The sequence below is a fragment of the Lutjanus erythropterus genome, chromosome 21, assembly GCF_056507025.1.
Source record: "Lutjanus erythropterus isolate fLutEry1 chromosome 21, fLutEry1.hap2, whole genome shotgun sequence".
Lineage (NCBI taxonomy): Eukaryota > Metazoa > Chordata > Actinopteri > Lutjaniformes > Lutjanidae > Lutjanus > Lutjanus erythropterus.
Genome location: NC_139337.1, coordinates 32,544,597 through 32,559,010, shown reverse-complemented (window position 1 = coordinate 32,559,010; position 14,414 = coordinate 32,544,597). Strand labels below are relative to the sequence as shown.

Here is a 14,414-nt window from a genome sequence, read left to right as displayed (position 1 = left end):
CACACACACACACACACACACACAATTCACAATGTATCTCAAACACAAATGAAAGATGAGGATATGTAAATATGATATAAAAAAAGAAAATAATAAATCACTAATAACTCACGCAGTTTTCCTTGCTTTTTGATGGCGTTGGTTGCCATGGCACCAACTGGCAGGCCCGTGGAGGAGGGGCCATGTAATCCAGGGGTGGGGCCTTTAGTACCTTCTGCTCCTGATTGGCTGGCACCCGCTGTCTCTGGCCCCGGCCTTCTTTCCACCTGCCGGCTCCGGTCCAGAAGATCCCGACCAAAGAACGCTTCCTGATCAGGGAGGAACAGCCAATCAGAACACTGGGATTTACTGAGAGGGTGCTGTGTGTGCGTGTGTGCACGTGTGCGTATGTTACCTGCAGATAAGAGGGGAAAGCTTCCTCCAGCTTCGTCTTCTTCTTTCTGTACCTCTTCTTCACCTTCTCCATCGCCTGGTCGGCAGGTGGCGCCGTCTCCATGGGAACATCTGCAACCAAAAGTTCTGATGTGATAAAAATGTTCAGCTTTGAGTTGAACTGTGTGTTTATGGGTTTGGCCTCCACCACAGAACACACACACGTCACAGAGAACAGGACAGAAGGTGGGGGTGTGTCCACAGGTACAGGTACAGGTGAGTGATGTCATACCTTCATCTCGGGCCAGCTGCGTCTCTGTCGAATCTTTCCTGCACAGTTTGATTCTGCTCGGACCGGCCTTCCCTCCACGCTGACGCACCATGAACCCCCCAATACCTGAGACACAGGGAGACAGGTGGACATAAGACAGGTGGAGATGGAGACAGGTAAAGACGGAGACAGATGGACTTCAAACAATTTAAAAATTTAAAAAATGGTGAAATCTTGTCAACTGAAAAACAGGTCCAAACTAAGGTGAAGACAGGTGGACGTGAACGTGAAATGTGAAATGTGAATGTGAAATTCCAGTATCTTGATGACTCTACCCCAGAATAAAACACAGCACACATCTGTCTGTCTTGTCTCTGCACATCTGTATCCAGGTTCAGAGAATTATTTGTTTTAGAAGTAATGGCAACAGTAAAACTTTATTTGACACCATGATAGTGACATTTTTAGTCTGTGGAGGATGATCAGTGCACACATTCACCAAACTGAACATCTCAACAGAAAGACGCCACAGCAGGCTGATCACATGACCACCAGACTGGCAGCGTTTCCATGGTGATTTAACTGAAATCTGTTTCCTGTCCTTCCTGCCCAACCTCACCAGGCCTGTAGGGTTTCCTCTTCCTCTTCTTGTTGCTGTCGGTAACCTCAGGCTCCTTGGTGACATCGTCATCGTGGGCGTGGTCTCGTTCAGGGCTGGAGTCGGATTTCATCTCGCAGTCCAAGTCACCTGGAGGAGACAGAGGGAGACAAAGACAGAGACAGAGATAGAGAGGAGGTTCAGGGTCGGATCACATGAAGGTGGAGGGGATGTATGAGAGGGTCAAACATGTGTGTGTGACCTCTGACCTCTGCTGTGCTCCTGCTCAGTGGGGGGGTCAGGGTCAGGCGGCGTCTGCAGGACAGACACGCTGTTCTGGTTGATGATCCTCAGCTTCAGTTTGGGTTTACACCTGCAGAAGGCAGACAGGAAGCGGCTGATCAGGCTGATGACTCAGCAGCTGGATCAGGTTACAGCATGAATCGCTCAGTCTGAACATCGAGTCCTTCCTCAGCTCTCAGGAAACACTAACTGGTATCAAACTCCTCTCCACTCCTGAAACATGTGCAGTTCCTGCACAGTTCTGACCTCGCCAGCAACATCAACACACAAAAATTACTTCTGTACCAAGTCAATGCCAAAGTTTTGAAAATGTATATAATTTTGATTACATGTCAGATATCGGTCATGTTACCTCTAACTCCTCGGGCTGAAGGGGTCATATATTAGCATGCTAACGCTACCTCTGTAAGTGAGCTAATTCCCTGAACTACAACTAACCACTAATTTGTAAGAAACAGTTACTCTGCTACAACCTATTGTTATTTAGTGATAATAACACTAAACTGAGGAAACTCGGACATTAGCATGAGGCTAAACGGTCTCAGAGTCTTTACCTGCGGTACCTGCGTGGTGATGTAAGAGGTTCAACCAGAGACTGCAGGTGAGAGAGACCTGACTCTGTCAGGCACACTCCGTCCTGAGTGAACGTCTTTGTATCTGCACACACACACACACACACACACACACAAACACAATCAGCTATAACATGATCACATGATATTCAGTAGCTTCTATAAATTGCAAAAACAGGTATTTATCAAACATTGTAGTGATAAAACAAATTTATCAAAAATAATCTATAATGAATTGGACAAAAGGCAACTGTTAGCTGTGGCTACTGTCAGACAGGGATAGTGTTAGCTGTTAGCCATGGCTGCTGTTAACTGTTAGCCAGGGCTGCTGTTAGCTGTGGCTAGAAAGCAGGTCAAAAGAGAAAAATGACAAATACAGAAAAATAAAAAGATAAACAGGTGAATTGAGAGACAGAACATTTATACATGATTACTTTTTATGATCATATTCATTAATTCATGTCTTCCTGTAAATCACCTCAGTGTGTGTAACTGTGTGGTTCTAGTGTTCTTCTGTTCTGTTCTTGTTTCAACCCTGAGTTTACATTATTTTACAAAGACTGTAGAGAACATAACTGTATGTAAACATAATTTGTGAAACTGAAGCTAAAGGACTTTGGTTTATTGTTTTTCTGTTGTCTCCGGGGACAGACAGATCACATGTAAACGTGTGTAACTGACAGGTTGTACAGATGATGCAGAACGTGTTAAGACTGACCGGGTTCTCTGATCCTGGAGATGATCTGAGCCATGTAGGGAGACTCAAAGCTGTCTGACCTCCCTGAAACATACACACTGCGTTAGCATCACATCGACACACACTCAGACAGCTGACAATAAAACAGAGAAAAAAACAAACTACAGCTGCAGTGAAAACACAAAATAAAGCTGTGAAATTCATTCAGATGTCTTCATGTAGCAGGTGGAGCTCAGAGACGTAGACATGATTTCAAACAGGTCGGTGTTAACCTGCAGGTGGCTGCTGTTAGCCGTGGTTAGCTGTTAGCCGTGGTTAGCTGTTAGCTGCTGATGTGTCAGTTGTGTCGTGTGTTTTTACCGTAGGAGCTGCGGCCATGAGTTCGGCACAGTGTGCAGTCGAAGCCTTCATCAGCAGCAACCTCCACCTCATCCTCAGTGTTCAGACCCTGACACACAGCATGGACCCACCTACACACACACACACACACACACACACACACACACACACACACACACACAAAGTGATGAAAGAGTACAACAGTAGACTACAGGCTCCATAAATCTGTGTGTGTATGTTATTGTGTGTATGTGTTACTGCATGTATGCTGGCTGTGTGTGTGTGTGTGTGTGTGTGTTACCTGTCACACTGCTGACACTGCAGGATGAGCTCGTCCTGTGTGTATCGTCTCTGACAGAGAGGACAGCAGCTCAGACTGGAACACGGTCCACACAGACTGTAGTTACTCTGCCAATCACAGTGCAGCCCAGGGGAGGCGGAGCCACACTGGACACACCATACACACCTGAGGAGGAGGATACACACACCATCAGAGAAGACACACACACATCTGAAGAGGAGACATGATCGACAGGTATATTAACAGGTAATCGACAGATGTATTGACGGGTGATTGACAGGTGTATTAACAGGTAATCAACAGATAATCGACAGGTGTACTGACAGGTAATCGACAGGTGTGTTGACAGGTAATCAACAGGTATATTAACAGGTAATCGACAGGTGTATTGGCAGGCGATCAACAGGTGTGTTGACAGGTGGACCCACCACTTGCACTTCCAGGCTCCTTTAGGTACAGTATGAAGGGGCGGGTCCAGGCAATAGGTGTGGTAGCTGATGTCACAGTCGTCACATAGCAACAATCGTCCGGGGTCACTGGCCTCACCGCACGCCTCACACACCGTACACTCCAGACAGCGCCACCCTTTGGTCAGGACAACCCGCGTTATCTGGACACAACAACACACACATAAGCACAGTACAGAGAGTAATCAGATTACTGGACTGGTAACAAAGAACGACAATCAGATTACTGAACCAGAAACAGTTTATTGACACAGTTATCAGACTACTTGAGTAGTAACAGGTTAAAGACAGAATAGTCAGATTACTAGGCTAGTAACAGATTACATACATAGTAATCAGTTTAATGGACTGATAATAGTTTAAACACAAAGTAGGCAGATTACTGGACTGGTTATCAGATTAGAGTAAACAGTAATCAGTTTATAGCAATAGTGGGCATGTTAGAAACTGAGTGACCAGATTGTAATTGAAGTAAATTATAGATTATGGGAGGAGTTTTCAGTAATCAGATAATTTGATTAGTCATCGAATTATAGGGAAAGTAACCAGATTGTTAGAAGTAATCAGATTAGAGTAATTAGCTCACTGTCAGGGTGGACGTCCATGAACAGATTCAGTGTGTTTATATGAACTGACCTTGACGTTGACGCAGTAGGGATGGTAACACTGTCCACACTGAGAACAGGCCAACAGCCGACCTTCAGCTCCCTGACCGAAACTACCACACACCACACACATGTCCTGCACGCACACACGCACGCACACACACACACACACACACACGCACGCACACACACACACACACACACACACACACACACACACACACACACAGACACACACACACACACACACACACACACACACACACACAGTTTATTTACTGACAGACATTCACAGGGGTTGTTAGAGCTGAGTATCAAACTGACTTTAGAACATGATGATCAAGAACAGCAGAGGTTCTCATGAATCCAGTGAGTTCCTACGTTACACTACATTCAGAAAGTGCAGACTTAAAGGGATAATTCATGCTTTTAAGTGTGGTTGTATGAAGTACTTTTCCATAGTCAATGTATTTTCTACAGTAGATGGCTGGAGATAGATGGTAGATGAACACACCCCAGTTTGAGAAGCATCTACCATCTTTACCTTTCTGTCAGACAGAGTTTTCTGACAGGAAACCACCGTTATATCAGACAAATATCACTCTCTAATATAACCAACCAAACTCCAATGATAAAATCAGTAATATTACCAGATGGAGGCAGCAGTAAACCAACAACTGCTGTGTGACATTTTGGTCACACTCAGCGATGACTGTGGTGAGTTTAGGAACAGCTCAGATTGTTTGTGGTGACTTTAGGAGCACAGACAGAGTGTTCCAGATAGCTGTGTGCTGCTGCTGGTGTGTTCTAAGGGTGAGTGGATGTGAGAGCGTTACCTGTCTGAGGGTGAAGTGGTCAGAGGTGGAGAACATCACCACTGTGTTGTGCATCGAGTTCTCCTCCTCCTCCTTCGGCTGGAACGGTTCCACATACAGACACTGACAAAGACAGACAGACCAATCAATACCTGATATAGAAGCTACTGATCACCTTTTGATAACTAGGGAAGAGGAGAATCATTGTGTTACATGTTGTTATGTCTTGTTATGTCGCTGTTATAACCATGTCATTTTTTACATTGTGGTTTTTGTCTTTTTGTCCTGTTATGTTGCGTTTTTCATTTTTCATTATCATTTCGTTGTGCTACCTCTTTTGTGTGTGTGTGTGTGTGTGTGTGTGTGTGTGTGCACTCTTACTCCAGGTGACACAGTCAGAGTATCCTGAGTCTTCAGCCGGCTCCTTCCTCTTGCTCCTCTTCCTCCCCCAACACCTCCTCCCCTGGACCTCCTCCTGCCAGGAAACCCTGAACCACGACCCTGAGGAAGAGGAGGAGGAGGAAGAGGAGGAGGAAAGGTACAAAGAGGAAGAAGAAGAAGAAAGGGAGGAAGAGAGGAGATATACATCTTAAAGAATAAATATTCACCAAAAACTTGGAATTAGTGTGTTGGCGTCTCTTAGCTATTCATTTTGGTTATGTAGTTTTTTTTCCCCCATTTATTTGTTTTTGTTTATTTTCATCTTTTTTCTCCTTCCCCCTCACTTATTCATTGATGAAGCGCTCTCTACTAACTGTTTGTTTGTAGTTTTTGTCATGCTTGTTTGGGTGGGTAGGTGTGAGTTCTTGTTCTATGTTCTGCACACTGGTGAAAATGAAGCTGTTGAACTGGATCATTTAAAAATACATATGATACATCATTAATGTCACATAATAAAGTATTAATATTAATAATAATGATGATTAGTGTGGCTAACTCTGCGGTGGTTCTTCTTCACTCTGTTGTTAAGCTCCACCCACCTCTCTCACAGCGAACCTCACCTGATGCCTGAAGGTCTCCACACCTTCACACACGCTCACACACAGTTAGTACACTTCTGTTAGCTCTGGCTCACAGACAGGCACAGTTGTTTTTCACACCGTTACATCTCAGAGAGGCGGGTGCGATCAGACAGAGTTAGTAAGTTTGGGGGTTAGTTACAGCCTATCAGAGTTAAGGTGCACTTCTTTACCACTCTCATGCTCCAGAGGGGGGAGTCCGGTGGGCGGGGCTTAGGGCTGTCCCACCCTCCCTCCCCCACGGAATCCTGGGAGGACGAGGGGGGGCTCACCGCCCTGCGATTACTCCACCACGAACCCTGAGTTTGGGGGTGGGGTGGGGGTGGGGTGAAGGAGGAGGCCAAAGAAAGTGAGGAGAGAGGGGGAGGAAGAAAGAGGAAAAAAAAAGGAGGTGGGGGACAAAATGCAGGAACATAAATGCAACAGCCACAAAACGGAAAGTCAAACTGGAAAAAATAAATCAGGCAAAACCAACAAAAAGTCAAGATGAGACAATGTTACCATGACAACAACATGCAACCAGTCAGAGGACACAGAGTGAGACACAGACAGTCAGTGAGACACAGACAGTCAGTGAGACATGGACAGTCACAGTGAGACACAGACAGTCAGTGAGACAGAGACAGACACAGTCACAGTGATACAGACAGTCACAGTAAGACACACAGACAGTCAGTGAGACACAGACAGTCAGTGAGACATGGACAGTCACAGTGAGACATGGACAGTCACAGTGAGACACAGACAGTCACAGTGAGACACAGACTGGGAGCAGTCAGTTTCTATCTACAGGGTTGTTAAATTGATCAATGATTGTAAATCAGCTGACTGTAAATATATCAGAAAATGATCAATCAGGTTTGAGCTCTTTGTCCACCAGACGGAAGTGTAAATGAAAGTTGCTCAGTAAAGATCTTAGTCACACGAAGCTAAAGTTTATTTACAGTGAAGAACATTACGACTGGAACACAAAAACAACGGAACTCGACAAAAAAAAACTAAACAAGAAAACAGAATTTGACAAAAAAAAGTAAAACGACAGAAACGAGGTAAAAAGACATAATGACGCAACTTAACAAAAAAGACATAAGACGAAAACAATACAAAATGACAAAAAGACGTAACGTGACAAAAATGAGGTAAAATGACAAAAAAAGACAAGACAAAAATATAACTTGACAAAAAAGATGTACCAAGACAAAAATGATGTAACAAGAAAAAAACATGAATTAAACCACATAAGATGAAAACAATGCAATTTGACAAAAAAGATTCAACACAACAAAAACGATGAATCTTGAGAAGAAAGTCTTAACGAGCCAAAAATGACATAAAATGACAAAAAGAGGAAAATTATGTAACTTGACAAAAAAGACAGAACAGGACAAAAACAACGTATCTTGACAAGAAAGTCATAAAAAAGTGAAGACAAGATGAAATGACAAAAAGAAGATGTAAGAACACAAAAACAACGTAATTTGACAAATAAAATGCATGATGATAAAGACAAACGCATCGGACAACAGAGGGAGACTCGACTGCAGAGCAAAGGCCAGAACTGGTAGAAATGTCCTCGAGGGCGACTTTGTACTTTTATACTTTGAGGACATTTCAGAGCCTGTAGTTTTTCACTTTATTGCAATAAACAAGTTGAATCAGTATTTTTACTTTTACCAGTCTCTTTTTTATGTCTGTACTCACAGTCAAGTACTGTGTGGACTTTTGCCACCTCTTAGATTTATAATCCAGTTTCAGTCTATAATCCAGACTAACATCGCATCAGTCGACTACAACACACACACACACACACACACACACACACACACACACACAGAAAAACAAACAGCTTCATGCAATGTGATCAGTGTGTGTGAGAGAGAACCAAACATGCTGAAGAAGACAAAGAAAGGATGAAGCATCAGTGAATAACAGGTGAGGAGGAGGAGGAAGAACACTGCATGTTGGCTGTTTCGACTGTCAGCCTCCCTGAGGAGTAATAAGATATTTCCCATCATTCCCTGAGAGAAAACCAGCCACCTGCTGCTTAACAGTTTGATCAGAGTGAAGACAGAAGAAGAACCCAACACCTCAAATCAACTTAATCATGAAGAACACGTCTGTCAAATTAAGAAACTTTATTTTGATCAAGATCATCTTTATGAGCGTCTGTGTGTTAAAAAAGTCTGAGGTCAAAGGTCACGTACCTGTTTGATCTTGGCTCTGCCAGGTGAGAACTTCCTCTTGGAGATGGCCGGTTTCCCCATCCCGATTTTAGGAGTGAGGGGGAGCACTGTGGTGGGAGGAGCCTGGGGCTGCGAACAGGAAACACAGAACAAGATGTCAGTGACTGAGAGGAGAAAACAAGGAGGAGAGGGTCACCAGCAGGAGGAAACAAGGAGGAGAGGGTCACCAGCAGGAGAAAACAAGGAGGAGAAGGAAACAAGGAGGAGACGGTCACCAGCAGGAGGAAACAAGGAGGAGAGGGTCACCAGCAGGAGGAAACAAGGAGGAGAGAGTCACCAGCAGGAGGAAACAAGGAGGAGAAGGAAACAAGGAGGAGACGGTCACCAGCAGGAGGAAACAAGGAGGAGAGGGTCACCAGCAGGAGGAAACAAGGAGGAGAGAGTCACCAGCAGGAGGAAACAAGGAGGAGAAGGAAACAAGGAGGAGACGGTCACCAGCAGGAGGAAACAAGGAGGAGAGGGTCACCAGCAGGAGGAAACAAGGAGAAGGAAACAAAGAGGAGGTCACCAAGAGGAGAAAATAAGGAGAAGAGGGTTCCCAAGAGGAGACAACAAGGAGAACATCACCAAGAGGAGAAAACGATGAGGAGAAGGAAACAAAGAGGATAAAGTCACCAGGAGGAGAAAATAGGGAGGAAAGGGTCACAGGAGGAGGCAGTCATCAGGAGGAGATCAGATTTACCTTGGACAGCGGTGGAGACTCTCTGGCAGGGGGCGAGGAGCGGAGAGGAGGTGAGAGTGGGGAGAGGGGAGGTGGGGTGACGGGAGCTCTGGTGGGGGAGGTCTCGGGGGAGGCCTCGGTGGAGAAAGGAGACTGCCTCAGACGGATGGACAGGTCGTCTGAGGGCCTGGAGGAGCAGGGAGGAGGCCTGAAAGTCCGACCCTTCCCCCGGCGAGAGTATGGAGGTGGGCTAGGAGAGGGGAGGTGCAGGAGGGAGGGGGGAGGAGATGAGGAGGTCATAAGCTCCATCACCTCCATATCTAACGAGGGGTCCAGTTCCAGCACAGGGCTCACTGGCTCTTCCTCCTCCTCATCCTCCACATCTGATTGGTCCTCCCTTGCCTCCTCCACCTCCAATTCCTCCTCACCCCTTGTATGACTCACTCCCTCCTCCTGCTCCTCCTCACAAACAGTTGCCCCTGCTGTTGACTCCTCCTCCCTCTCTGAAGGCTCAGCGTGTGATTGGTGCTTATCTTTGGTAGGTTCAAACTGGCTCTGCGATTGGCTGTCCTCATCCCCCAATGTCACATGACAGGAAGCAGTCCAAGTCTCGGCTTCCCGTTGACTGGTTCGTTCCTCCTGCTCCTCCTCATCCACAGGAGGGGAAGTGTGTGGGGAGTGGGAAGGGAGTAAGGCAGTCCTGTGAGGGGAGGAGGGGGAGGCCTGTAGAGAGCCGGCTCTAGCAGGAGGAGCAGGAGACTGTGGTGAGGTGAGGGGGGAGGCAGGAGGTGAAGATGAGGGCGACTTGGAGGGCTGATGGGAGGATAAGGCAGAGTATGGAGTGGTGGGCTGGGGGGAGGGAGGAGCTGGCTGTGGAAGGAGGGGGGAGACAGAAGGAGCCTGAGGAGCAGACTGATGGTCTTCTTTCAGAACTCCTGCAGAGAGACAGAGGTCACAGTTACTGAAGTCAGGCTTTAACAACAACAACAACAACAAAAATAAACAATATTAATCATAATGATAAAAATTTCTATCAGATTTGTCTCAACCATAACATGTTGACTCCGTAGTCCTTCTAAATCAAAGATCAACAAGAATTCTAGTTTAAAAATGTGTGTGCTTCCTACCTGCAGGAGGACAGCTCGAGCTGCTGTGTTGATCCTCTTCCTCCTCTTGGTCTTGTTCTCCTCCCTCTGTACTTGCAACAGGCTCCTCCTCTTCTGGGTTCTCCTTTGCTGTCTCATGAGGCTCCTCCACCTCCTCCTGCTGAGGAGCTTCTCTCTCCATCTCCTCCTCTTCAGTCTTTCTCTGCTGCACCGTTTCGTCCTCAGCCATGCAGATGTCTGGAGGAAGAGGAGGATATAAACTCAGCAAAATATTTTTAAACCAAAATAATCAGTGTTTATTCAACATACAACAAATATTTTTAATACAACTGCTATTACAAGAAGTCGCGAGCTGAATGCAACAGAATGCAGTGATTTGCAAATCCTTTTCAACCTATATTCAGTTGAAAACAGAACAAAGGCAAGATACTTAATGTTAAAACTGATAAACCTAATTGATAAACCTTTTTTTTATAAATACAGTCATTCTGTTGTGACAGGATCAACAAAAGACTGTGAAAGTTGAGGAACGCTCTAAAAACAGCTGTTTGGAACATTCCACAGGTGAACAGGTGACAGGATCATGATTGGGTATTAAAGGGGCGTCCTGGAAACACTCAGTGGTTCACCAACATGGATGGGGTCAGATTCACCACTTTGTGAAAAACTACAAACAGTCCAACAGTTTAAGAACGTTTGTCGACACAAAACTGCAGGAATTTATAGATTTCACCATCTACAATCCATAATATCATTCAAAGATTCAGAGAATCCAGAGAAATCTCTGAGAACCAACACTGAATGTCTGTGACCTTTGACCCCTCAGACTGCATTAAAAACCCTCATCATTGTATAAAGGACACTACATGGACTCAGGAACACTTTGGAAAACCGTTGTCAGTAAACACAGTTTGTCTCTGCATCTACAAATGTAAGTTCAGACTCTACCATGCAAAGAGAAAGACATAAATCAACAACATCCAGAAACACTGCAGACGTCTCTGGACTGAAGATACATGCAGGTTTTGGAGCAACATGCTGTCATCCCTGACATCTTTTTTAGGTATGTTCCTGCTTATTTTAGCAAGACAATGCCAAGACACATTGTGGACGTGTTCCAACAGCTTTCCAAGTCGTATATCAAGCAAGAATGAGAAAGAATTTCACTTTCAAAACTTCAACTATTAGTGTCTCAGTTCACAAACACTGACTGAGTGTTGGTTAAAGAAAAGCTCATGTATCACCGTGGTAAACATGATCCTATCACAACAGAATGACTGGATATTTACAAAAACAAGACAGATTATCAATATGAACATTAAATATCTTGTCTTGAGGTGCCCGTCTCTCAGTTGTTATAGCATGCACGCCATGTGTTGAGACCATCAGTCCTCTGCAGCAGCCTCAGTCTACCTGTGGCCCTTTGCTGCATATCACCCCCGTCTCTGCCTGCTCCTTTTCTTGTCAATCTTCAGCTACGTGACAAAGGAATTAAAAGCTGTATTTTAAATATCTTGTCTTTCTACTGTATTCAACTGAATAATTACAGGTTGAAACTGATTAGCAAACCACTGCATTCTGTTAATATTGGTGTTTTACACACCCTCCCAACTGTTTTGGTACTGGAGTAGAATTCAACAAAAAAATGAAATTTGTAAGCTAGTTCTCTGACACTCACCCGCTGTGGCAACAGATCCCCTCTCTGTTGGTATGTGTAGCCACGGGCTGGCAACAGACTGGCTTCCAGGACCAGCATCAAGCTGCACAGGGCTAGTAGGACCAGGACTTGTGCTGGTTTCAGACTGCCCAGGGCTGGTAAGAACAGGGGTAACAGAAACAGGACCTGGGCCAGCCTCACACTTCACAGGACTAGGACTATCCTCTGGCCGCACAGGGCTGGCAGGGATAGGACGAGGGTTAACTTTTGTATCACCTGATTGCAAGGGGTCACAAACAGGACTAGAAACCGGGCTACTATGCACAGAGCTTGCTTGAACTTGTGGAGCACAAGGAGAAAATGTGTGAAGAGGGCTAACCTGTGAGGGGGCAGAGGGTTGGGGACTCCCAGGTGTTTCACTAGTGTGGCTTGTGCTAGGCATCGCAGTGTTATCCTGAGTGGGACTAGAATGGACAGGGCTAGCATGACATGGACTAGTTTGAGTGGGAGTAGCATTAATAGGGGTGCCTGATCTTTGACACAGAGGGCTTCCCAAGGCATTGCTTTGTTCGTTCTCAACAGCAGATCTGTCAGGGGTATGAGGAGGACTAGCTGGGGATTGGCTAACCTGGCTCAGACTATCCTGGTTGGAACTAAGAGCAGATGAGTCATCAGGTAGGGGACCGGCAGGTGTTGAGCTTGTCTGCCTAATACTGTCTGTATGAGCAGAGCTCAGAATTATAGAACTGGCCACCATGTTCAGATGATCAAGACTTGAACTCACCAAAGTAGGGTTCAGCTGTGCCACAGTAAGGCCAGAATTGGTTCCAGTGTCGGGAGCTGGGCTATAATGGGGGTTCATTGTGGGGCTACGATATGTTTCACTGGCCTGAGCTGGACTGTGAGGTTGGCTAGCACAAGGGACAGTAGCATGTGCAGGGCTGCTGCATGTTGTGCTCGCCAGTGAGGGAGTCTGTCTTTGGACTGGGCCTGAGTGGGCACTACATGAGGTGCTTTGTATGGGAACAGGACTAGCTTGACCAGCAGGACTAGACCTAGGTGGACTGTGGATGATACTAACATCAGTTACACTAGCAGAATGAGAATTTGTCTGGCCACTATGGCTCAGACTGTGGCTAACAGAGTTACTAGCTGCGCTAGTATCGGTTGGCCTACAGTGTGGAGGACTAAAGCTAGATGGAGCGGGCAGGGGGCTTGTCTGCACTGGAGAAGTCTGTGAAGGACTGCAAGTAGTTTGGACATGTGAGGGACTTGACTGACCAGAATACATGGGACCTTGTCTTGTAGGACTATTTCTCTCTTGCACATTCATGGAGCCCATGAGACTGTAATCACTGTTAGCTTCTGTGTGGACTTTGCTTTCATGAGTAGGGCTGGTATGAATTACACTGCCTAGAGTGGAGTTAGGATGACTGGGACTAGTTTCTGACTGACTAAAATGACTAGGCTGACTGGCAGCTACTTCCATCTCCTCATCTTGACATAGGATGTGGTGGATGGGTCTAGGCAGTACTGCTGCAGGGCTAGCTGGGTGCATTGGTGATCTAACAGGTTGTGCAGAGTATCTGGCATGGACAGGACTAGTCAACTTTGACAATGGGCTAATACGAGAGCTGGCAGGGCTAGTAGGCATTTCACTTGCATGTTTGGGGCTAGAGCTAGCTGAATTATTTTGGATATGTGTGGTATTGGCTTTAACTTGTATAGCTTCTGTGCAGTGTAATGGGCTGTCACAAGAAGGACTGTGATGAATGTGGCTAGCTGGAAGAAGAATTTCATCTGTTTCATCAGCACAAGGTGAGCAAGTTAGGCATCTGTGTTCCTTTGAAGTGCTACTGTGAACAAGGCTTTCTGGTGTGGGCACTGGAGGGATGTGATGGGGACTAGAATGGGCTGGGCTAAATGCACTGCTCTTAACAGGACCAACATCATCTGTGCCATGGCTATCAGGGGACATTGTGGCCAGGTTAGAGGTGGGGCTGAGAGGGGCAGGGCTTCTTTCCAGTGTTTGGTCATCAAGCTTAGGACTCTGCATAGGACTATGCTCCAAGGACTTCAGCTCTGTGATACCTGTTTGGGTGCATTCCTTTGTGACTCTTGACTGTGCAGCATGCTGAGAAGAAAGTAAGCTAAGCAGTGAAGACCTAACAGGCTGTGACATGTAGGCCTGTGCTGGGCTTGCAGGTTGTGACAGACTACACTGCGTGGGTCTGAGTGGGGCCGGTGATGGGCTACATGGAGCTGAAATAGCCCTCACTGAGGCATGTCTTCTTGCTATCTGGGTAGACCTACAGAAGTCTGGTGAGAGGTCCTGGTCCAGTGTAGAAATGTCCTGAGCAGCCTCACATCGCAGTTGACCAGGGCTGC

General features: G+C 45.9%; 1 protein-coding gene across 1 annotated transcript in view; it reads right to left on the bottom strand.

The window, feature by feature from the left end:
- The window catches only part of LOC146307939 (histone-lysine N-methyltransferase 2C-like), a 47,512-nt gene extending 37,298 nt beyond the window's left edge, over positions 1–10,214 (bottom strand). Inside the window, exons 1-16 of the mRNA XM_084747389.1 lie at positions 9,285–10,214; positions 8,564–8,671; positions 6,533–6,658; positions 5,722–5,841; positions 5,362–5,463; positions 4,557–4,661; positions 3,882–4,063; positions 3,454–3,618; positions 3,174–3,283; positions 2,835–2,897; positions 2,099–2,201; positions 1,511–1,614; positions 1,263–1,391; positions 665–769; positions 395–504; positions 113–308 (exon numbers count right to left, since the gene is read on the bottom strand). Coding sequence (XP_084603515.1) covers positions 113–308; positions 395–504; positions 665–769; positions 1,263–1,391; positions 1,511–1,614; positions 2,099–2,201; positions 2,835–2,897; positions 3,174–3,283; positions 3,454–3,618; positions 3,882–4,063; positions 4,557–4,661; positions 5,362–5,463; positions 5,722–5,841; positions 6,533–6,658; positions 8,564–8,671; positions 9,285–9,581 — 2,125 coding nt within the window. The 5' untranslated portion in view covers positions 9,582–10,214. The remainder of the gene's footprint in view (positions 1–112; positions 309–394; positions 505–664; positions 770–1,262; positions 1,392–1,510; positions 1,615–2,098; positions 2,202–2,834; positions 2,898–3,173; positions 3,284–3,453; positions 3,619–3,881; positions 4,064–4,556; positions 4,662–5,361; positions 5,464–5,721; positions 5,842–6,532; positions 6,659–8,563; positions 8,672–9,284) is intronic.
- Positions 10,215–14,414: the final 4,200 nt, after the last annotated feature.